The sequence below is a fragment of the Pieris napi genome, chromosome 6 (assembly GCF_905475465.1).
Source record: "Pieris napi chromosome 6, ilPieNapi1.2, whole genome shotgun sequence".
Classification (NCBI taxonomy): Eukaryota; Metazoa; Arthropoda; class Insecta; order Lepidoptera; family Pieridae; genus Pieris; species Pieris napi.
The window spans coordinates 9,722,842-9,747,707 of NC_062239.1; the positions used below are offsets into that span (position 1 = coordinate 9,722,842).

Sequence of the window (24,866 nt, forward strand, 5' to 3'; positions counted from 1 at the left end):
GAATTTTGGGAGAGGGGGGGGGGTTTCATTTTGTAAAACGTTACGATGCGGGGCGGGGATTGAATTACACGCTATTGTTAATATTATTTTCGACTTACACCACATAATAGTAACTGAAGAGTCACGAAACGTTTTACTACTTGAGTACTGAAAAACGTTACGGCGAGTTACATGAAGGAGGGGGGGGGGTCAATAATCTCCAAAAATTGCGTTACGTAATACTTGAACGCTCCCAAAAATGTAAGCATCGGTACTCTGTAACTTCCATTGATTATCGTACATTTGGGATTCATAACATTGTACGATAATTTTACAGTTCCTGGGTTCAGGCCGTAACTTATATAACGAGTAGTCCCAATTCCAATAGTGCTAACATATTAGAACTATGTCGAAATGGCAACGAACGAGCCTTGTGGCAATCTGTGTCAGAACTCTGAACTCAATGAAACCAACAATATTGTAATTGGCAGGTGCCTTGGATTTTTACAATAAGAAGCAAATTAAATTAAGTAATTCTGAAAATTTAGAAGAGTTATATAATTAAAAGGTTTAAAATGCGCCATCTATGATTAGCATTAGCAAACTTGACGCATGACGGCGTCGTGTTTTCATTTATTGTAATAACCCATTGTATTGAATTCTACCAATTATTGGTTTCAGCGTGCGAAGCGCTTTAACAGAGTAGAGGCACAGGTGTAAGCCAGCCCGTATGTCCTCTGTTTAAGTAAAAATAACCAAAACGTCGAAGTTACGGAGTACAGACGCAAATTCGCCTTGAATTATCATATCCAGAAAGAGCGGGAATGGATTTGTACGCGCGCCGTTATTGTTATATTTATTTAAATGATTATATATATACATATCTATTTATAACACATTCAATTGTTTGGTAATGACAATAGCTCAATGAGTCACGTGACTCTATTCGAACCGCATACAAATTTAATTGGTGTGTGGGTCTTGTCTGTCAGAGCTTTTTGCTAGAGGTCTGTAAAAATGTTTTACTATAGATGTAATGGATTATATTCCTTGGCCTATCAATTAGATAAAGGCAAATGTTCAGGCTAAGTTTATCTTATAGGTAATGAGGTTACTTCATTAGCTTCTATGTCTATGGTAATTTATTCACAAGCTGTCAAGAATAAATTGACGTGTGGCGTGTAATGGAACGTTATTTTAGCAACGACTCTTAAATCAAGTAATATGTTTTATTTCCCTTTGGCGGGTAAAAGTTCCTTTAGTAGAAAACAACATAAAAATACTTCAGGACATCTACTGACTCTGGCCAACTGTAACAATAACCTTTTAGCGAATCAGCTGAAATAAAAGTGGCATGATACAGAGTATAAATGGCGCCTTTATTATTCTTGACAGCCCAAAGTAGCTATTTGCGATTATATTATGCTCGATTAATATTAAACCCTAGTGCGAAAGTGAAGTGCTTTGCGGTAAAACTACGACTACGAAACTACTTACGAAGTTGAATGAATGTGCTAACAAATAATTATTTGATATTAGTAGTATATAATATTTTCTTATGTCTTATATGTTAGCCAATGATATGTGCTAAGTAAATTATATTTTTTATCATTCCGCTTTTTAATTCATCCAATCCTGGGGCCTTAGTCAAGATGCTGTACAGTTGCCAAACACAATTATCGTAATAATTCAGAGAAATAACTTTCGGCGGCATTCTAAACATCAATCAAATTTAAATCTAGTTTCAAGAGCTGTCAAACTATTTTGTCTGTATGCAGTTTGAGAAATTTGACAGCGCTCAAGACGAGACTGTAACTTGAGATAAGAATATGGACCTTAATCTTTCAAGTTGGAACAATGAAATACTAGAAGAACAAAGTTTTGGTTTGATCGTTATGAAATGTGTGATCAATATTTAAATATAATAATCGAACCTTAGCGCCGAGTATAACTTCCATTTGTCCAATGAAATTTTGTTTTTGACATATAAAGCGAAGCTAATACTCAAACGCAGCTTATGCCGCCCATTGCAACACTTTAAATTTGACAGCTTATACAGGATGTGGCGTAATGAATGATAATATGGAACCTGAATAAGAGGAAGAGTGTCATTTTTTTAAATGTCGAATATCTCGAAATCCGAGAGATTTTCACTAATCATAAATTATATTTTTATGATTTGCTACGTCTTCTGTATTACACCACACCCTGTATACTTTTTTTTTAATTTTGGCCGGTTGTAGCCCACATGGGCCGGCTCATATAGTACATACATATTTAAGAATTGGAAAAATAATTAAAACACAAATCTCATCTTTCTTACGTTTAATAAAATTGTAAAAACAATTATATACATACATCTTCAAATTCATTCACTTACATCGCTATTTAAATTTTACGACGTGATTATTAGTTTACAAATAAAACAATTTTAGGATTATTTTGTCCAAGATTCTCAATTCAGTTTCGTTCTCAATTTTTTTATTTACAATTTAAGAATCAGCTTTAAAAATAATTGCTAATAAACCTTGCTTACGGAGGAACTTTAATGAAATTATATGATTTTCAAATACCAAACAATTTATACATGTCAAAATATTCTTAAAATGCAAGCTTTATTTTGAAATTAATATTTTTTTGAGTTCTGTTATATAAATGTCTATATTTTAAAATTGTTTTTCATCAACTTTAAAACTACATAAAATCGCTATAATTATTGACATCATCAAATTGCTGCGACTGTGCCGTAGGACGCACAGCGCCACCTTGCGGCCGATATTGTGGTTGCTATACACAAAATTTAAAATTAATTACAATTCAAATAATAACAAACAAAACACCAAAACACACCACCGTAACCCCAATGTTGCTATATAAAAGCTGTCAAACCAACACGAATTTATAAAGTTAAAATAATAATTTTCAGAGTTTGTTGGATCATATTTTTTTTAACTTTCTTAGGGAGCTTCAAGTATTACGTAACGTATTTTGGGAGGGGGGGTCCTTTTGTAAAACGTTACGATGCGGGGCGGGGATTAAATTACACGTTATTGTTAATATTTTTTTCTACTTACACCACATAATAGTAACTAAAGAGTCACTAGGTGGTCACGAAACGTTTTACGGCGAGTTACTTAGGGGGGGGGGGGGGTCAATAATCTCCACAAATTGCGTTACGTAATACTTGAACGCTCCTTTACACAAAGTTAATTTACAAGAACTACGAATTATACACCAGTTAACAGGACAGAACAAACATGTTATCTTCTATATTACATACAAATGAAAATAAGAATTCATGCAGTCATGTTAAAAGAAAAATTGTTCGAACCTTGTTTTCGTATATTAGTCAAATACGTCCTTTGGAGAAAACAATAAAAACTAAAACACGAAAATAAAGTTCGTTTTAAATGATGAAGCAAAAAACGCAAAACAAATAAAAGAAAATTTTCGCAAACGTAAAAAGCACACTCAATAATTTACTAATTAGTAATTTAAAAAAAAAATATTTATTACCATCCCAAAATTTTTGTTTTATATTTATTCTGTAGCTTGCATATCTATGATGAACTGCACTTGGCTAAGTTAAAAAAATTAGCTTAAGTTCTTTTTTTACTAGCTTAAACGTTGTCTATTCAAGTTACGGAATCTTTAACTAATTGTAAATTATTGAGACGGGCTGTGCGTTAGTAAATAAAGTGAAGCATTACTTATGCGGTGCGGAGGTCACATGTGCGGACGCTGGGGTCGCGGCGCCGCCTGTTGCTAAAACATACGCGCCGTATTCAGTCACTACTACGGCTAACGGACCGTTTACCAAGCTGGATTACCCATGTCTTTACAGACCATTTTGTTTGATGTAAGTTTTAATTAAATAATAGTTATACTTTGGGAGTTCTAAATATTTGTTTATCTTATTTAAAACTGTCAGCATCCCCTATAAATTATTAAAAAAAATATCTTTACAGCGGAGCACAGCACAATACTTTTTGTGGTATAGGAATTCTGAACAATTGACATATGTATTTGAGAATGAAAATATAGCAATGGAAAATAACTATAATATAAACTGTAATGTAAAAAACTATATCTTGATATATATATATAAAAACATTTTGAAGTATATCCAGCATTGGTAAAAACGACTGCACTATGAAGAAATGCTAGAAAGCTAGTGCAATGATTATTAATTGAAAGTATGAGTTAATATGATGTAATGATGACAGCGGCTCTCAGTTGACATGAAAATGAATTGGTATAATCATGGAATATACATAGAGGTGAAGTTTTTACTGTTATTTTGACTCTACATAATTTACAAAGAACTTTACTATTCCATAATTATATTTTTACATGACTATGAATAATGCTGGAATAGAAATTCTAAAGAATTGGTTTCTTGATGATGATTGATTATTTAATCAGGTCAGGTTACTTCAAGATTTACATACCATTTCAAATTTATATTAAAAAACCTTTAATCATTAAAACTATATAAGTCGCCAATTTAAAAAAAAATGTTCTGTCTGAATTATCGTATATAAAGGTTGTTTTGTAGTTAATTTAAATTCATGATCAATTCATGACATGAATTCATAATGTCAAAAATAGCTTCAAAAAACGGCAGTCTATAGATTTAGTTAGTTATTTAAATGTTCAAATTTATTCGATGAAATCTCCGTATCTATAATAACTTAAGTAATCAGTAATAAATCTATTTTAATAGTTATATAAAAATCATTTGAAATAACCCTACCTAAATATTCTAAAGAGAGCGATTAAATATTTAAATATAGCAAGAGGTATCCTGAGTTAGAAATCATTTATCGACTAGACGTTTAATATATAATTTAAATATGTATCCAACTTAGAACATCTAAGGGAGCGTTCAAGTATTACGTAACGATTATTTTTTACTTTTGTAAAACGTTACGATGCCGGGGGATGAATTATGCGTTATTGTTAATATTATTTTCGACTTTCCAGTACTTTATAGCACAGAATGGTAACTTTTAGCTATAAAGAGGCACTGGGTGGTCACGAAACGTTTTACTCGGTACAGAAAAACGTTACGGCGCGTTACACGGGGGGGAGGGGGTCAATGATCTCCAAAAATTGCGTGACGTAATACTTGAACGCTCCCTAATATAAAAATTTGATGTCAATGATTAGTGCATGCTTAATTATATCCTAATGCATAAAGTTACGTGTATCCTAATAATTTACTAAAACTGTAACTAGATGATGTTATTCTAGTATCGTCAAAGCTATCGTGGGTCATCAGGCAATATCCAACTATGTTTATTCATAAAACATAAATCTCAAATGACGAATTGTAAATTAAAATGCCACGTGTTTATATTGTCAAAGAGATAAATGACAAAAATTAAATTTATTATTTGTCTTAATTTTCGACACTTAATATTTTAATGACAATTAAATTCCTGACATATCTTCCTTTTTCCCTCCCTCTAAGTCTCGGAAATCTAAAGTTTTAGATTTGTATATGAAATATGAACAAGACTTAAAAATTAGTTTGCCTATAAGTTTCACTTCTGACATGTGTACTTTTTACGCACGTACTTTTTTTTCTTTCGCTTTGTTAAATTCCTACCTAATTGTTATTTATGTATTTACATATATATATATATATTGCTATATATATATATATTTCATAAGTGCTTGATTGTCATCGTTTCAACACGTGTGATGTTCGAGTTCATATATACAATAAAATAAATACCTGATGCAATTTTTTTATACTGGTGTTAATATATATATGTGATGAGTTATATGTATTATGATACCTGTTGTAATAAATGCCTCAATCCAGGGTTGGTGGGCATAATTCCCCTGGGCATGAGTCGCGGCGGATGTCCAGCCGCACCCCGCAGTTGCTGCAATTGCTGCAGCTGATGCTTGCGTTGTTGCTCCTGCAATTGTAGTATTTTAAACATTATTTGGAAGCCGTAAAGTTTTATGTTAGCAAATCCCATTCCGTATATTTGTTAATGCTTTACAAAAAAAAATATTATAATTAAATAAAAAAAAAGGAATCGGACAAATGGGTGGGAAAGAAGATACTAAAAACCATTTCAAATTATTTAAAAATCAGTCTCCGATGTAATTAAATTTCAAGATAGAATTAGATAAGCAAAGACATACTATCAAAAACCGTGTTATGTCATTATCGATTCGATTATAGTAATCTGTGACCATTTCACGTCATGTGACGTATAAATTAATATTTTTAAGCGTATGTTTTATGCTGATTACTCTTAATAACATTTTATTATTCGTTCTGTCAAACAGCGCATTCAGGGAATATCGAAAATACACGCAATAACGTTTAAATGTCATAGATTTAAATTAAAAATATTAAGGTGATTGTGGTCACGTGACACATTAAAAATCTAAATTTTATGAAATAAATACGAAATTCGTATCGCATTCAACACTTCATAATCGGTAGAAATTAAGAAAAACTGATTAATTGATTACTAATTATGTATTACACCAAATTTTAAAATCTATTTAATATAAACACGAGCCAATTAAAAAAAAACCAGCACCAATTTAGATACTTTTAAAAGACACCGTGTCCTACTAATTATAATTTATTTCCAACCTAACGAATAAAATATTTAAAACACAACACAAAAAAAATATTTAATTTAGAATTTATTTCATAAAGTTTAGGTTAGGTCATTAGGGTAGAGTTGGAACCCCATCTTAGATATTGGTCCAGCTTGTGCCTTTCATATTTGTCTTTCAACTCTTCTATACATATACACTTGTATAACAGATCGGGAATAGGCTTTGAATTCCAAGTCCAAAACATTATTTTGTAATTACATTTTAAATACAAGAATTACTTCAAAAATCTTCTCTTCATACATTTTATTAAATTATAAATATTTAAAAATGTGAGTAAATATATTTTTAATATAACCTCGAGTTGCTTATAATGTTGCTCCTGTTGCTGGGCGGCGTGCAAGTGAGACATTATGTCCATCTGAGACTTAAACTGCGCCTCCTGTAGACAAACGTTACTTAAGCGAAGCTAGAAAAGAGTTTTTATATTGTTATAAAAATGAAATCAAATTTTGAAATATGTTTGAATAGAAATTGGCACACATTTAGAACTCTAAACATTTGAATTATATTTTAAACTGCCCCGCTTTTCATCTCAATATGATATTTTTTACTTAGCCCACCATTTTAGTAGTTAAATACCAACATATGGAACATTTTGCTATGTTATACTATAGATACAGTTAGTTTTTACGGAATATAAACCCAAGTACTAAACTTTTTGTTTTTTTTTTAATTTTTCCAAATTATCTATCCATAAAACTTCCCAGCGTTCAAGGCATAAATAAAAATTACTCGAATTGGTCCTGCCATCTTCGAGTTCTGAGCTAAGCTACATATCTTGCGATTCAATTTTATTCATATTATTATATTTTAATTAAATTTTAATTATGGAGAAAAATTAAAAAATCATTTTACAAACCTGTTGATGAGCAGCCTCTAAGGTTTGTTGCAAATGTTGTATCTTCTCCAAGTTCTGCTGCCTTGCTGCCTCCAAGCCGTCCAATTGGCTGACCGGCCTCGGCCCCTTGGCACCTTGCCCAACTTGCCCAACCTGCCCGACCTGCCCAACTTGGGAGCCGACTTGACCACCCATACCACCACCTATCATCATGCTTTGCTGAAATTGTACAATAATACATTTAATATTACACTAAAACTTATGTTTTTTTAAATTACAATAATATGTTTTAAGGGAGTTTTTTTTCCTTTTGTAAAACGTTCCGATGCGGGGCGGGGATTGAATTACGCATTATTGTTAATATTAATTTCGACTTTCCAGTACTTTACACCACATAATGGTAACTTTTAGCTATAAAGAGTCACTACTTGGTCACGAAACGTATTACTATACTTGGGTACAGAAAAACGTTACGGCGCGTTATATGGGGGGGGGGGTCCAATAATCTCCAAAAATTGCGTGACGTAATACTTGAACGCTCCCTAATCTGATCTATTGTATATCTATATATGAATACAGAATTTAGCTCAAATATAAAATATTATTGAAAGGCCGGCAACGCAATTGCGAGCCTTCTGGCAGTGTGAGTGTCCATGGGCGGCGGTATCACTTAACATCAGGTGAGCCTCCTGCCCGTTTGCCTCCTATTACATAAAAAAAAAAACGGTGTCATACCTGGGCATGTTGTGGGTGCTGCGGCGGGTGTCCCTGGTTCATACCCATCCCACCAGACATCCCCGGACTGCCCATAGCCCCACCTAAAATTCGAAAACATATCTTTTAAACATCTATTACAAGCATTATATTAAATTATATAAAAAGTAATTTTTTTTAATATTTATTTACTTATTTAGAACAACTTTACTGAATTCAGATAGCAACAAAAAGGAAGAAATAAATATAACTCATTATTCACCTATTTTACACATTCTTATGTTCCTTCAGAAGCCTCTAAACTACTGAACTGATTTTAATGTTTTGGCCGATTTTCTGTTGTTAGACGGTTTAAGCAGAAATAATTCTGGTTCCAATAACCCAATTTTACCTATCCAGGACAAATCTTAAAAAAAGGAAACTATATACATCACTTTTTTTTAAGTTTCAATAACTGTTTTTTACCGACTGCAAAAAAATATATGATTAAAATATTTGAATATTGTGTCACCTGGCATAGTGGCAGGTGGTAGGGCAGGCGCAGGTCCACCTGTTGGCTGCTTGCTAAGTTTCTGTTGCTGGATAACCTGGATGATATATTTTTAATAGTTAGTATATATACTAATATTATCAAAATCATTTGGCCCCATAATAGTTTTATTCCAAAAATTGCAATTAGTATTTATAATTAAAAAAATATTAAAAGGTCGGCAACGCACTCGCGAGCCCACTGGCATTGAGAGTGTTTATTATTGTACAATAAATATATATATAGAATCACCTTCCTAAGTCGGTCGACGAAAGTAGCCTGGTTGTTGGGTATGAAGCCAAGGTAGGCCTTCTTGTCAGGGGTGTAGAGGAGGATCAGCACTTTGATGTCACATTGTGGGGGTGACGGCATCGGGGAGAAGTGTACGCAGCCGGCCTATTTAAAAATCCTTATTGAGTATTATTATAGACTAAGTATATACCTATATATAGACTTATAGAAAATATGCCAAATTTGAACCATTAAATACAATATTATACAATTAAATAAAAAAATCATAAGAATCGGTCGAGCCGTTTCGGAGGAGTATGGTAACGAACATTGTGACAATCTTAATATATATAAATTACGTGCCACGTTGTTTGTCCGCTATGGACTCCTAAGCTACTGAACCGATTTCAATCAAATTTGCACACCGAGTGTAGTGTGATCCAACTTAAAATAGCTTACATCTCAATTTATACCCGCAATATTATTTAATTGCAAAATATTTATTTATAATTTGATACCCACAATTCTAACAGATGGCGCTTTGTTGAAAGTACCAACGTTTCACATGAGCTACAATTTAATGGCATTACCACCAATAAAGCATGGTGGTCCCCACGACTGGTGTTCTCCTACAGTTTCCCTTGAATAGGTTACTACTATGTAATATAACTAAAACCTTAGCCACAGTAACGCTTGGCCGGTCTGCTAGTTTTATATATATAGAGACTAGCCGTTTCCCGCCCGCTTTGCTGGGCGAATTAAAATAGGAAATAAATAAAATTTTATGTTTTTTTTTATTGAGTAAAAGCTTGCCAACGCTTGGCACACTGAGACATTGGTAAAAACAAACACAAAATACAATTTCTAATGTGACAAGCACTTATAGGCAAACATGACATACATATAAAGATCATATAGAGATTATTAAAAAAAAAACATTACAAAAAAAATAACTTATCAAAGAAAAAATTCTAATTACTTACTTATAATGTTTCATTATTATTATTATTTTTTTCATATTTTTATTATTCTTCTTTTTAACTTCCCGCTAAGAAAATTGAAAATGATCGAAAATAGAGTTTTTAATAGATGTTGACGCTTTAGTTTAGTTTCATGTCGATACGATCAGTGGTACCAGCTGCCCATTGAGGTATTTCCGAACCAATTCGACTAGGGTCCTTCAAGAAAAGAGCGTACCGATTCCTGAAAGGCCGGCAACGCACTCGCGAGCCCTCTGGCATTGAGAGTGTCCATGGGCGGCGGTATCACTTAACATCAGGTGAGCCTCCTGCCCGTTTGTCCCGTTTTATTAAAAAAAAAAGTGGTTTAGGCGTGAAAGAGCCTCAAACGAAGACCATTTTCCTTATATATAATATAGAAGATATGTTAAATAAGTACTTACAAACCCATTGACCATGACCTTGGTGAGGGCATCTAATGCTTCATTTTGTTGCAGATGGAACAAGACAGACTTGCTATCCTTAAGATACTGTCCTCCGATATTACTGATTAACTGTTTTGGCATCAATTGCATCAGCAATTTGCTTGGCCAAGTATCAACCTTCAGTTCCGGTTCAATATCCTTCGAGTTGGCTGACACCTGAAAAATTGGTTACATTTAAGTGGCCTGGTGGCTTCAGCGTGCCACTCATCCCTAAAGTCGTAGGTTCGATCCCCGGCTGTGCACCATTAGACTCTCTTTCTATGTGCGTATTTAGCGCTCGGACGGTGAAGGAAAGAATCGTGATGAAACCGGCTTGCCTTAGACCTAAAAAGGCGATGACGAGTGTCAGGCAAAACTGATCACCTACTTACCTTTTAGATTGACAAAATGAAACAGATATCTGAAGCCCAGACCTAAAAGGTTGTAGCGTCACTGTTTTTTTTAAACATAAAAAGTAAAATATATATAGGAATAATCCAGCAATTTAATGCTGAAAGACTTTGAAAAGGGTTTGGGCGTTATTTTTCCGTTTCCGACTAAAATCCTGCCTTTTGCTTTATCCTTTATTGTATTATTTTCTTTCATAATCTATAATAATATTAAGATGTAATATGTTTATGTACATATTTCGTTTTTAATTATACTCTGATTTTTAATTCCGTAGAATTCTGACAGCTATCATTTTTTGACATGTCAGTGAAATACGAGTCCATACATACATTTTATTGTTAGTTAATGCATCCATTTTATTAAGTGCGTTGCTCCACATTAAAAGTGGTAATCACGTTCCTTTTCATCACAAACAGTAAAAAACGCACAAGTAAAGATAACATTTTATTTTATTTTAAAGGTTTACTAAACCTGGAATTAGTTATTTCGATATATTGTTCATGATATTGAAATATTTGTTATTTTTGTATTAATAGGTCACTTGAGTAAGTAAATATTTAGATTTACCTTTTAGTAGGTAAAACATAAAAAAAATCAATGGGTCAAATTGGTCCCTTTTTCGGTGGAGAACTTTTTTAGTAGCAACATTTATGTAGGTATTTAATGTCAGAATTCTACGGAATTAAAAATCAGAGTATAGTTAATATCCCTTTGTTTCCTTTTGATATCTTTGTTTATTTTTTCTCGCGTATAGTTTCCCTACTTTAAACTGGCATAAAGTTAAAACTATTGCCATTAAAAAAAATAAAAAAGGGTTTAGATTTTGAGTTTATTAATTCCAAACATATTATTATTAACCATACCTGACAGGGCAAATGCTTGGTGACTTTCTGTTGATCACCGGGCGTTTTGCCCTTCTCCATCCATTCCAGTACCCCACTCCATATGAAAGTCCGCTGCATTTGGCCAACATTGCCAACATTAGCCACGTTTCCAACCCCACTAACACCGGCCACTCCAGACACGCCAACATTGGGCCCCGTCGACGTTGGCCCACCGCTGACTCCAGGGTTAACTGGACCAGGTTGGACCATTCGCTAAAACGTTAATTATTATTATTAGATTTTTCATAATATCAATTCCAATGCCTCTGTATTACTAGCTGACCCGGCTTACGTTTGTTTGGCCATGTATATTATTTCTAGGATTTTTTTAGTTCAAAAAAACTAACTATCTAAAAAAATAGGGGATGATCGTAGAGAAGTGAAAATTTGGGTTTGTATGTATTTTTCTATGCTGTATCATAAAAACAAAAAAAAATTGTCCAAAAAATAAAAAAATATATTTTGGGGTGGACACCCCTTATCACTTAGGGGTATGAAAAATAGATAGTAGCCGATTAGCAGACCTACTGAATATGCACATAACATTTGATAAAAATCGGTCAAGCCGTTTCGGAGGAGTATGGTAACATTGTGACACGAGAATTTAATATATAAGACGAACTGAGGCTTCGAGTCATAAATCATATTTATCTGTCAAAAAGTAGTGCGTAGAATTGATCGTTGAGTACTTGAGTAGAGTTTCTTTCTACTCAACGATCACGTGCGCACTGACTGTTAAGTAAAAATATTGTATTAAGTAAAAATGTCGGACGACGGTAGTGACACCAATTTTGCAATTATTAATCTATGACATACATATATTATAATTATACCTGTGACGGCGGTGGTGGGTATGATGGCTGGGCCAACTGTGTCAGAAGAGCAGAGTTATTGGTGTATAGCGATTGCCGTGGAGGTCCCGCTACACCTGGCACTCCTGACACACCAGATAACCAACTTCCACGTACTGCTGGATTCGTTGCACGTGGAAAAGGCGCCGGTACACGAGGGCCTGCTACAGCGCCACGACCTTGGCTGTCAATATAATAAAAAATCACTTCGCGTATAATATTCAAAATACAGTTATAGATATTGTATATCTATTAATGCTATACCCTATGTTAGTACCCAAGGCAATTCAGTCGGAGGAGCTGGGCTCCTTCAGGGTACGGTGAAGGAAACATCGTGAAGAAACTGGTATGCCTTAGACATACCACGAAACACATAGATAGACCTAACACATAAATATATATTTAAACACCCAAGACCTAAGCACAACACCAAATGCACATCACATCGATGTTCGCCTCAGCCGGGGATCGAACCCGGGACCCATGAATTCGCAGTCAGGGGTACTAACCACTAGACCAATGAGCCGTCGCGTCGGTCGAATCTGGCCAAGATACTTGGATTACTTCCTACTATGCCAGAAATATTCATCCTAAATAATAAAATGTAAGTATGTGTTGTGTGTCTGATAATAACTAACCCATACACGTCTGTCTGTATGTCTGGGGCGGGCGGCGGTGCGGGACTGGGCGGCCTTTCCTTCAGACTGTATCCGCGGAGTAGCACTAGGTGACGTGGGTCCTGATACACAAATCACCTTACATTAAGATAATACAGTTTAGTATATCTTAATATATATATTTCTTGTGTGCGTGTGTATGTGACTGAACTCCTCCTAAACGACTGGACCAATTTTGATGAAATTTTTTGTGTGTCTTCAAGGGGATCTGGGAATGGTTTAGATTCACAAATCAGCCCGCCGGATGTTAAGGGTAGTCCACCCCTAAATTTTTATTTTTATTTTTTAGACAAAATTTTTAATTTCTTTTTTTATGATACAGCATTAAAAAATACATACAACCCCTAACTTTCACCCCTCTACGATCAACCCCTATTTTTTTATTATAAATGATATACATGGCGAAACGACGTTTGCCGGATCAGCTAGTTTATTTCTAAAGATTATGTCTAATAAATTTCGATTAGTAGATTATCATTCTTAGAGGGAATTGTAAGAAGATTAATGCTGTATATAAAATGTGTCTGATAAGTCAATACTAAAAAAATAAAAAAAATCAATATCAACAATACATATATTTTGTCGCCAGACAAAGAGTATATTCCACAAAAATAATTGAATTTATATTCTTTCATTATTTAACCATTCAACGTTTTTGTCACAAAAGAAAATTTAACAAGCATATTTTTTTTACAAATCACTGTTGTTACCACGCTTTTTCGGCCTACTTATAGAACGTGGACTATAGATAAATATAATATAAAGAATAAAATCAATCGTTACCGTGGTAACAAACAGTAGTTTAGGAATGTTAAACAGATTTGCATGCCTGTCAGCATGATTACCTATGTTGTTATTAATGTCCCCCAACGGTGGAGACGGTAGCCAAGGGTCTACCCATAGGCTATATCTAGAAGATACTGATCAAATGGTATAATTTGGCATATTTTTTGTGTATAGACAAAAAATATGCCAAATTATACCACCTTAAAATTGTAAATGCCGTTAGGTTGAAATCTATCTCGCGAGATTGTGAACTGTCGAAAGATTGTGAACCTCAACGTACTGTTTACAATTTAACGTATTATTATTCGGTAGATTGTAATCTATTGTGTATAGTGAAACCGTCAAATTGTGATGGTTGAACGGCATACCCTACCACCATATTTGTTTGTTAATTCGTTTGTACCAACCAAGGAACACTTCCTAAACATACATATACAACATATATATTTACCAATTTACTTTTACTTCTCGAGAAATTTGTGGACAAACCATGTAGGTTTGAACACACAAAGTTTAGCTCACGTATTTGGTAGCTTAAATAACATCATAGTTATATTATCTAAATATATATCCGCCTTTTTTAAAATAGATTAAAAACGTAGTATTATTAACCACGTTTTATAGTCTGTGGACACCATACACACCTTTGCATAGTTCCGTTGCTGGGCAGCATGAAGATCCCCTCCAGCGTGTTCATAGATCGGCAACAGAGAGGACAATCGACGCGCTGACAACACAGATAACTGTGCTCCACGTTCACACACTGTTCTTGCAGCTGCCTCCACTGTGCTTGGAGCGCCTTCAAATATGTTACAGTCTTTACAAATAACACTTTGCAACATTCATAAACCACTAATGTAATACAAAGTTCACTCTAAAACTTTGTCATGCTTTTTATACACGAATATAATCAGAGCACTTAGCAACAAACCGTATCAGCACGCTCTCTCAGCACTTGACCTTACTGATTTAGAAAGTAGGCGATTAAGGTAATCTCAATGAAACCTATAAAATCCTTACTGGCCACTATAATATTCCAGGAATTGAGAAGCTCCTCATTTTAAGTGAGAACACATGTTGAGGGGTAGTTCTTTAAAACTGAAGACCACTCAATATAATGCAAATTCCCTAGACCATATTATCCCATACCAATCAGTTGCTGACTGGAATAGGATTCCGAAAAGTAAAGTAAGGAAAATGCACCCTCTTTGAACTCTTTTAAAATAGGTTGCATAATTTCTTCAAATCTACAACTATGTGCGCATCAGCTTGTAAGACTGCTAGTGTGTTTATCTACATAATAATAATGTAATTATTGCCATACAATTGGTGTTTGTGGGTCACACTTTTTAAAAAGATTGTCTTGGGGTCTAACTCTGACATAAGACTCCAAATTTCACATGCAAGACAAAGACACATAGTAAAAACATACCAGGGGGAACCAGGCCACCAGCATATGCAGAATAAGGGGGTGAACAGCATAGTAATATAATATGTCGTGGAATATCTGTACGCCCAAGTTCTTCTAAGCATGATAGAGCCATTGCTAATGCTTCAGTTAAACATGCTCTATTTTCTGCATGACCTCCTATGTATCTGCAAATATTTAAACATAAAATGGCATCAAAAAAATATAAGGGAGCTTATAATGTAACTCTACATTCCAGACATTGGTATATATGTTTATCAAATAAGAACATAATCTGATGCCATTGAATATGGTACACATTAATATGGCATAGGTAGTTATATAGGTGTTTCATTTTTTATTTATGTTTTATGTGAGGCAATCTCATTTTACAATCAAACATTATATCAAACCACTGTATACGTGTTAACTATCCTCTACTGAACTATCCAGGAGTAATAAAAGTGATGTTTCCTACACTTACTGTATTTTGTCAACAGTGTCAACAACATCTTTTGGGCACGTAAAAGGACCATAAGTTGACACAGGAGAGGCGGGATAGCAATCAGATGATTGATAAGCAACTACTCCATATGTTGATCCACTACCAACCCCATCTTCTAATGGTCCACCATGAAAATACCTAAAATTTTTATTATTAGAATAAATATTTGTGTCACCTAAAAAGTCTGAAAATATTTCACATAAGACTAGAATGAACGCAGGTTTCATTTATATTTCCTAAACATCTTCTTTTCATTCATCTTTTCAAATTCAAATTCCAGAACAAATGCGATAATTAACTTACTCTAATGTAGGGACAATATAATTAGTTTTTAATTCACTGATATATGCACTATTTGCTGATGTTGCCTCTATTACAAAGATAACTTCTGCTGTAGTAGGTGAATCTGGCGCATTTACAACCATTTTTTATAATTACTTCTATTGTATTCAATGCCTTAAATTATTTCATTGTATTAACTTATAATATATTGTTTGCTAGTCCTTGGTATTTATTTAGTATGTAAATAATAACTACAGAGCATTTAGTTCATTATTTAATGCAATAACTTTTGGAAGAAATATATTTCAGTCAAAAACTAATTTCAGTAAACCTAGCGTATAACGACATTAAAGCTAAACTTTTCACCAATGGTATTAAAATTTTATATAGAGACCATACTCCATTGACCACAGTTCTCAGACTAAAGTAAGGCCACAACTCATTTAATATAGAGTCACAGAGAATACAAAATAGAAGCTTATTTAAGGGAAGCCATAAAATTATCGTATTTTGGTTATTAAGTATAAACATTAATTATTCATTCATTCATTAAAATCGTATCCACCAGGATAAGGTCCACTTTTAAATACTATGGGTATATTGTTATGAAGTTATTTTACATATATTGTTATCAAACGGTTGGGAATCTAAGATCTATCATCTAAACCCCTATATTCTTCAATGAAGTGGTTCTGTACTCTTTCGTACTACTCATTATTCTGTGAATTGCGGTATATAGCTGTGGAATGTGGCCCAGTCACAATCAGCTGATAATGAAAAAATGATTAACAAAAACACAAGAAGTTGAAATTTGTATGTATAAAATTATATTATTACTGAACTACTAATATTTATTAAAGAAATCTTAATTTTTATAAAACATTATTGACGATTATATTGTTAATCATAAGTGTTGACTAAGCTTAATTGGAATATTAAAACTATTATATTATTACTATATTATGCCACTAGTGTTTAATATAATATATAGTATTTAAGGAACCAGAAAAATCCATGGCTTTACCTACAGCGCAGCCTGCTGAGGTACTTCGTGCTTGGCAAAAAGACGATTTATATGAAAAGAAATTATCTGCATCGTTAGCGAAACTAATTTCCTCTCAGCACGCATCCAAAGCTATTCCTATTTCTTTTGTACTTTACAAATCTTTTACAACCCTACGAGAGTTACAAACACTTGGTGAAGAATATTCTGGTATTGTGCAAGTTGATGACTCTTATCACAAACTACCAACATTTTGTAACCGCCTCATAAGTATTTTACTCTCAGCCTTCGGTGAGAACATTACACAAAGATTACTTCGTAGTGTAGAAAAGCAAATTGAAATTAATTCAACATTAAGACCAGCAGCACAAAATCTATTTTTAGTGACTTTTAAGGCATTGGGTAATATTTTACCACAAATTGAAAGCATACATAGAGCATTGTCATACATTAATGGTGGTCCACTTGAAATTGGTAAATCCTTGACAAGAATAAACTATGTCCATGTAAGACCAGCTGCAGCTGCTTATTATGCGCATCTGAGGCTATTAGGCATAGTTACACTATTGCATGCAGTTATAAGTTGTGGCCAGAACCTATACCAGGCCAAGAAACACCTTGAGCAGATGGCTGATTTTCCAAATGAAGTGGACAATAGTAGGTCTTGTGTGGCATGCTTAGAAGAAATAGTACAACCATGTGTTTTACAATGTGGGCATTTTTTCTGCATGCAATGTTGTTATGGTGCATTAGAAAGTTGTGCTTTATGTAGGACACCATTTTCTAAAAACAGTGTTGTACCATTAATGAACTACTATCCTAGTGTGAACTAGTATACTATTTTTTATAGTCAAGTATAATCTTTTGGCATGTGTTAGGGGTACGGACACAATATGTTCTCTAATTAAGTTTATATACATAATTATATTGTTTATAAAAATTAAAAGCATTAAGAACTTCTGATATTCAGTTATTTTTATTTTACAAATTACACATCTTGAATCTCAGAAAAACCTTGTGTGTGCAAAATTCGTTAAAATTCAAAAGAAAAACAAAAAAGATTGAAGAAACTAAAGTATTTAACAATGAAACTGTGCACTTAATATGAATTAAAAGATTATATCTAGTTTAACTAAATTAAAAATATTTCTTTAACATAGTTTGAGTTAATTTTGTAGTAACACTTATAAAGTAGAATTTTGTACTTATTTTAACACTCTCAGTAACATTTACAGACTAGCTTTTGCAGCACAAGTATAAACTTATTTAAGAAACAAAAATACTGTTTAACAATAAAATAAAATTTACATTAACATTATACATAATATATACTAAAAGCTATTCTACTCTCAAAAGTTCTACATCAAAGATAAGTGTTGCATTTGGTGGAATGACTCCAGGGTGGCCTCGTGAACCATACGCAAAATCAGGAGAGCAAGTTAATGAAGCTCGTTCTCCCACTGACATCTGCAAGAAATAAAATTGTTTATCAAATATGACAAAATCAGATCAAACTAAAGGGATAAAAGAAATAAGCATAGACAAATACCTTTGGAATTCCATGATCCCACCCCTTGATAACGTCACCTTTCCCTAGCGTAAACTTAAAGGGTTGTCCACGATCCCTCGAGGAGTCGAACTTCTTGCCATTTTGAAGAGTTCCAGTGTAGTGCACGACAACTGTTTGTCCCGGTTTTGGATAAGTGTTGCCTAAAAAATTTCAGCAAGGTAAGCCCAGTATTAATTTTCCTAAATCATTTTTATTTGAACAGTACCCACCGTCTCCGGGCGAAATAGTTTCCACTTCTACTCCCATGGTTTATGTATTGTATGTACAAATGTAAATTAGATCGATGCAGAAGATAACGAAAACTATGTATAGTAATAATAATTAGTATTTATTGGTATAGGCAGTACTAGGTAGCATGGAGATTGGAGGCATCGACAAACGAAAATTAAAAACAATTAAGCTCAGTGTGACCAGATTTTAATTGACGAATCTACTGTTTGTAGAGGTTAAAAACTACTGAATTCTACCGAAAGGAACGAGAAAAATCTATTATATTTTTTTGCTATTGTGTTACAACGTAAAACATGAATGTTTTCTTGATAAAACGATAGAATAATAAAAATAAGAATTTAATTTAAAAGAAACCAAGTTTTTTTTTTAAATTAAATTCTAAAAAAAAAAAAATTTCTAAAATGATACTTAAAATAAACATTTTTCGTCTTTATGTTGGGTAACATTGTCTTATAGCAATTTTAAGTCCATTAACTTGAACATACTTCTGTCAGATCTATTGACTGAAGCGGAGTAGTTTTTATATAATTTATCTTCATAAAGCAACTCAAAATAGAACTCGTCATGTTTTGTATATATGTTTCACTTTTATGAATAAGGGCCTGATCACTTTGAAAAATAACGTAAAATTTGTAGATTTACATAACCAACTTTAAATAAGGGATCTTGCTCCTATTCATTGCGATATCCTTGTGTATATTTATGTTTCATTTTAAACTCGATTATATAAATTCTCAATAAAGGAATTCCCACATCACACTCTATGCTCACGGCACGAATGGTAACGAAAAGAATGGACATTAAATAGTTATAATCCAATCGATGAAAGAGGAATACCTCGCTTTTATTCGATATGCCAAAAAAAGTACTAGACTAACTGAAAAGCGTGAATTCTACTAAAATATACCAAATAATTTTTACATACTAAATTCTGTTGACAGTACCTCAAAATCTACCAAAAAAGTAGAAATCTACTAAATCTGGTCACACTGATTAAGCTGTAACTTGTAATGTTTTTTTTTTTGGGATTTTATGACCTGGCAACTTGTAATGATGATGATATTAATTTATCCCTAATGGGAAAGGCAAAGGACTTTGGCTGTAACTTTAAGTTGTAAGCAACCACAGCGTACAAAAAACTTTTACACTACAGTGGGGTTGCCACTTTACGAGTCGCGTCAACATAAACATATAAATCCTATATATAAAAAATACTAGCTGATCCGGCAAACGTCGTTTTGCCATGTATATCATTTATAATAAAAAATAGGGGTTGTATGTATTTTTTAAAGCTGTATCATAAAAAAATAATTAATGAATTTTTTATCTAAAATAAAAATGAAAGAATTAGGGGTGGACTACCCTTAACATTTAGGGGGATGAAAAATAGATGTTGTCCGATTCTCAGACATACCCAATATGCACACAAAATTTCATAAGAATCTGTCGGGCCGTTTCGGAGGAGTTTAACCACAAACACCGCGACACGAGAATTTTATATATTAGATTCGTTCGCGTTCGCGTACCAATTCAATTTCAAAAAGAAAGCCCGGCAACGCACTTGCTAGCTTTCTGGCAATGTAAGTGTACATGAATGCGTAACAGCAGGTACCGTGAATAAGCGTGACGCTTTTCTCCTCCATCTTCTATAATTTCTCAATCCCAGAACTCCTTCTTATCTTAAAAAAATATTTATTTTCTTGGGTTCTTGTTACTATATATTACGCATCCTCTGATAGATGCATTTTGGAAATTCCATCTATTACTCTCCTCTTATTTCACGAAATTATATCTATAGCTCATCCTTTTTAGGCAAGTCTTTTAGAATCTTCGCATACAGTTTTAAAATATGCTCCCCGAACCCCAGCCAACATTCTAAAGTATGTATTTTAAAAGTCTTCTACATAAACGTCTTTTAACCATATCCTTTCCTTCTGTTCAATCGTGACTTTTGTGTTTATACTATATTATTGCCATTGTAAGATATTATTTTTATTGTCTTATGGAACCTTAATTGTGATTCTTGATACTTAGGATTAGATTTTAGTTTTTTAATTTTTTTATAGATATTAGTTTTGTAATTGTACATACAGTACTTGTAATTTTATTTGTTAATTTAGATATGCACTTTACCCCATTTTACCCTTAGTAATTATTTTTCCGTACCAGGGTTGCTAGGAAGAAATTGCTTGTTAGCGATAAGGCCACCTTGTAATTATTTAAAAAGTGAGAAATTTAAATGTGATTAAGATTTAAAATCACTTCTTGTTTTTGTTTTATGTTAACACACAATTTGACTTTGACCGATTGTGGTGTTACGGAAAAGGGATCACTTTCGTTGATTAATGTAATCATAGTCTATGCAATATGCATTCTTAGTCTGTTCTGTTGACTTCGTATGAATGTTAAATGATTGCGAAGGAAAAAGCGCGGGAAACGTTGGTCGTGGCGGGAGTGTTTTTTCTTGTGAAATTTTTAAATTTAATTTAACTTGTATAAAAGATCAGTTTTGTATATATTTGTATGTAGTAGTTTAATTTAATAGTTTTGTTTATTCATTTGTGTATATATTCTACAGTATCTGGTAAGTTTGTATACTTTTTCCTCAAGGCCTGGAGTCAGGCGAAAAAATGGACGAGCCCCCGGATACCGGGGGCTCGCCCCCCGAGGTAGCTTGTAATATTATAATAGAAAATAGATTTTCTAAACTGGACGAGTCCAGTGTAGATACAGATGTGGATCAACGGAATGACCGAAAAAGAATGCGAGTAGGTAAAATTTGCAAACACTGCAACAAAAGGAAAAAAAGATTCGATCCGACGCGTCGGAACAAACAAAAGGACACTGATTGCTCGTGCCAAATACCGGAAATCGAAATTCCCTCAATATGTACTGGGCTTAAGAACGCTAATGCTCTAGATAGTTTTCAGAACAAAGTAGACCGTGTAGATACTGCAACTGTTAATACCCAACAGCACCCATCACCTCCATCAGACGTTTCTCAGTCCATAAAAAATCCTACAGGCCGAACATCTTATGAGGCCTATGACATAGGGCCATTCGTAGTTCATGCGCAAAAAGTTTCTTCAGATACGGACATCCCCTCCCTTCATCCCGTTCAATTTGGTTATTTCCTCAAGAAAAATTCTTTTAAAAACATAATTAATGGTAGCATCAAAAGGATAGGCAGAAACAGAATTTCCCTATCATTCTCTGACCACAAATGTGCAAACGAATTTATTAATAACCCTTGCCTGGCAAGAAATAATTACAAAGCTTTTATTCCCTCATTTAATGTGACCCGAATGGGCCTGGTGCGAGGCGTTCCCGCGGAATGGTCTCCCGAAGAGATATTAGACAACATCTCTCTGCCTGTAGGCAGCGGAGGAATTATAAAAATTAGACGACTTAATTATAAAGTACGTAACAGCAGCCCTCCTGAGTGGAAGCCATCACAGACTATTGTAATAACTTTCGATGGTCAAACCCTTCCTAAACATGTATTTGTCTGCTACAATGCCCTGCCCGTGGAACTTTACGCATACCCCACTATTCAGTGCTATTCTTGTTGCCGATTTGGTCATACTAAGTCTAATTGTAACTCTCGGCCCCGCTGTTACAAGTGTGGCCAAGGCCATACTGGGGACACATGCAACATACAAGATGATGCCGCGACTTGCTGCCTATGTTCTGGTCTACACTTTGCTACAAACAGAAAGTGTCCAGAATATGAACGGCAGACTAAAATTAAATTGTATATGGCTGAGAGATGTGTATCTTACGCAGAAGCAAATAAAGTGTATGATCCAGTATCAAAATCTTTTGCTGATATAGTTAAGTTTTCAAACATCCAGAATACTCCTAATTCTCCTGTCCCACATGTATCGCCTTCCTCTTCCTCGATTCCGTCGTATAGTAGATCTTATAAGAAAACAATATTTTCTAAACCAACATCCCCCAAACTAAAACGACTGGGGTATAACAAAACAGAACACTTCAATTTGATAAAGGACTACGACGCTCCAGCTCCTTCTAACGGGGTCGCTTTAATAAACAGTAACGTTAACAATAATGACATAATCTCTGATTTAATCCAACTTTTGACTGAAATTAAATCTAATTCTAACTCTGACAACAACGTAACCGAACAACGCCGCCAAATGATTGCTTCCTTAACTCAATTAAAATCCTCTTATGCGCCACGAACGCGAACAAATAATCCAGTGGAATTGCAGAAGCGCTATCTGCAATAAAAATGATTTAATCCATTTGCATAATAAATTTGAACCATTTGTCTCAACTCTGTCGGAAACATGGCTTCGCCCGGAATTGACTTTTCGAATTCCAGGTTATGTTATTCTCCGACAGGACAGACCTGACGGCTATGGCGGTGTTGCCATAGTCATTAAAAATAATCTCCCCTATTCCTTATTTCCACTTCCCTCATTCGGAGATGACTTATCAGTCATTGCTGCTATTGTAAATAAAATTTGTATAGTGTCTATTTATTTTTCTCGTCCTAATGTAAATATTTTTTCTCATCTTAATCAACTGTTTTCCATCCTTCCAAGGCCATTCTTAGTCCTAGGTGATTTTAATTGCCAACATCAATCCTGGGGAAGCACTTCTTCCAACTATTATGGAGATCAATTATTAGATATTATAGATTCTCATTGTATCTGTATTTTAAACACTGGGCTGCCAACCCGTGTTACTGGTCCAAGTGAAGGTGCAAGTGCGCCTGATCTATCTTTATGTTCACCTGATTTAGCTTCAACTTTGGACTGGCACCCTCTTGCATCTTCGTATGGTAGTGACCACTTTCCACTTGTAATTACTTTTCCTTCACACAAACCTACCAAAACCACTCGCTCTCCTCGTTTTAAATACAGATTAAACAACGCTGATTGGGAATTATTCAACCAACGAGTAGAGCGGAAAACTAGTATTTATTCTCAAGAAGGTGATCAGATCTCTGCCGAAATTCTTTCTCAGGTTTTGATTGAAGCTGCCGATGAATCTTTTTGCACTAAAACTAAGTTCCGATCGCAAATTCCTTCGCCTCCCTGGTGGGATCATGAATGTACAGCTGCAATAAAAAAAAGAAAACAGGCTGAAAAAAATTACTGTGAGGAGATGTCAGAAGAAAATTTCGAGTTATATTTAGAATCTGCCCGTAGTGCTAAAAAATTGTTTAAGAAAAAGAGATATGATGGTTGGCAATCATTTTGTGCCTCCATTAGCCCAGACGTCAGCCCGTCAGAGGTCTGGCGTAATATTCGTAGATTTAGATCTGCATATAATAATTCTCCCTCTTCTAAATTACCGCTAACCCTAGCTGATCAGTTCATGGATCATCTTGCACCCCCTTCTGTACCGGAACAGGCATTTCCTCCATTATCTATTCCTGCTTACATTTCCGATGACCAAACTGGATTAAACGCTCCATTCTCTTTGATCGAACTTAAAGGTGTACTCAATAACGTAAAAGATTCTACTCCAGGAGAAGATGGGATTCCATATTCTTTTTTGAAAAACCTTTCGGACCGTGTGCTGATGCTGTACTTAAATATTATAAATTCTATTATGATTTCTGGGTGCATTCCCAAGTCTTGGATCACTCAATCTATTATCCCTATTTTAAAAGACAATAAACCAGCCGATGATCCTTCTTCTTACAGACCTATTGTCCTTTCTTCTGTTTTAATGAAAACAGCAGAACACCTAGTTAAAATCCGTTTAGAATGGTTTTTAGAGAGTAAAAATTTATTAGCAACGTCACAATTCGGTTTTAGGAAAAGTAGAAGCACAATGGATAGCTTAGGTATATTCACTACGGACATAAGATTAGCTTTTTCAAACAACGAGTCGATAGTAGCTACTTTCT

The 24,866-nt window shown here is 34.0% G+C and overlaps 3 protein-coding genes across 6 annotated transcripts; 1 reads left to right on the forward strand and 2 right to left on the reverse strand.

Annotated features, from left to right (window-relative positions):
- Window positions 1–2,289: 2,289 nt before the first annotated feature.
- LOC125050225 (mediator of RNA polymerase II transcription subunit 25) lies at window positions 2,290–16,605 on the reverse strand. Of its 4 annotated transcripts, XM_047649928.1 has the most exons (16): window positions 16,197–16,605; window positions 15,873–16,031; window positions 15,413–15,576; window positions 14,625–14,779; window positions 13,156–13,256; window positions 12,500–12,701; window positions 11,646–11,879; window positions 10,351–10,548; window positions 8,970–9,113; window positions 8,700–8,775; window positions 8,210–8,292; window positions 7,496–7,693; window positions 6,932–7,042; window positions 5,787–5,912; window positions 3,690–3,744; window positions 2,631–2,766 (listed from the first exon to the last, which is right to left on the reverse strand). In XM_047649928.1, the coding sequence occupies exons 1-15, from the start codon at window positions 16,316–16,318 to the stop codon at window positions 3,706–3,708; spliced, it is 2,112 nt and encodes a 703-aa protein (XP_047505884.1). In that variant the 5' UTR covers window positions 16,319–16,605; the 3' UTR covers window positions 2,631–2,766; window positions 3,690–3,705. The 4 variants fall into 4 exon arrangements, with proteins under 4 accessions (XP_047505882.1, XP_047505883.1, XP_047505881.1 ...); XM_047649926.1 differs by lacking the exon at window positions 3,690–3,744 and having other exon boundaries at window positions 2,290–2,766; window positions 13,162–13,256; XM_047649927.1 differs by lacking the exon at window positions 3,690–3,744 and having other exon boundaries at window positions 2,290–2,766; window positions 6,932–7,015.
- Window positions 16,606–16,898: 293 nt separating this feature from the next.
- LOC125050226 (peroxisome biogenesis factor 10) lies at window positions 16,899–18,141 on the forward strand. The gene has a single exon (XM_047649929.1). It carries the CDS (start codon window positions 17,190–17,192, stop codon window positions 18,009–18,011), a length of 822 nt encoding a protein of 273 aa, XP_047505885.1. The 5' UTR covers window positions 16,899–17,189; the 3' UTR covers window positions 18,012–18,141.
- Window positions 18,142–18,166: 25 nt separating this feature from the next.
- On the reverse strand, window positions 18,167–19,143 carry LOC125050227 (peptidyl-prolyl cis-trans isomerase FKBP1A-like). The gene is made up of 3 exons (XM_047649930.1): window positions 18,958–19,143; window positions 18,728–18,888; window positions 18,167–18,645 (listed from the first exon to the last, which is right to left on the reverse strand). Exons 1-3 carry the CDS (start codon window positions 18,992–18,994, stop codon window positions 18,517–18,519), a joined length of 327 nt encoding a protein of 108 aa, XP_047505886.1. The 5' UTR covers window positions 18,995–19,143; the 3' UTR covers window positions 18,167–18,516.
- Between the last annotated feature and the right edge of the window lie 5,723 nt (window positions 19,144–24,866).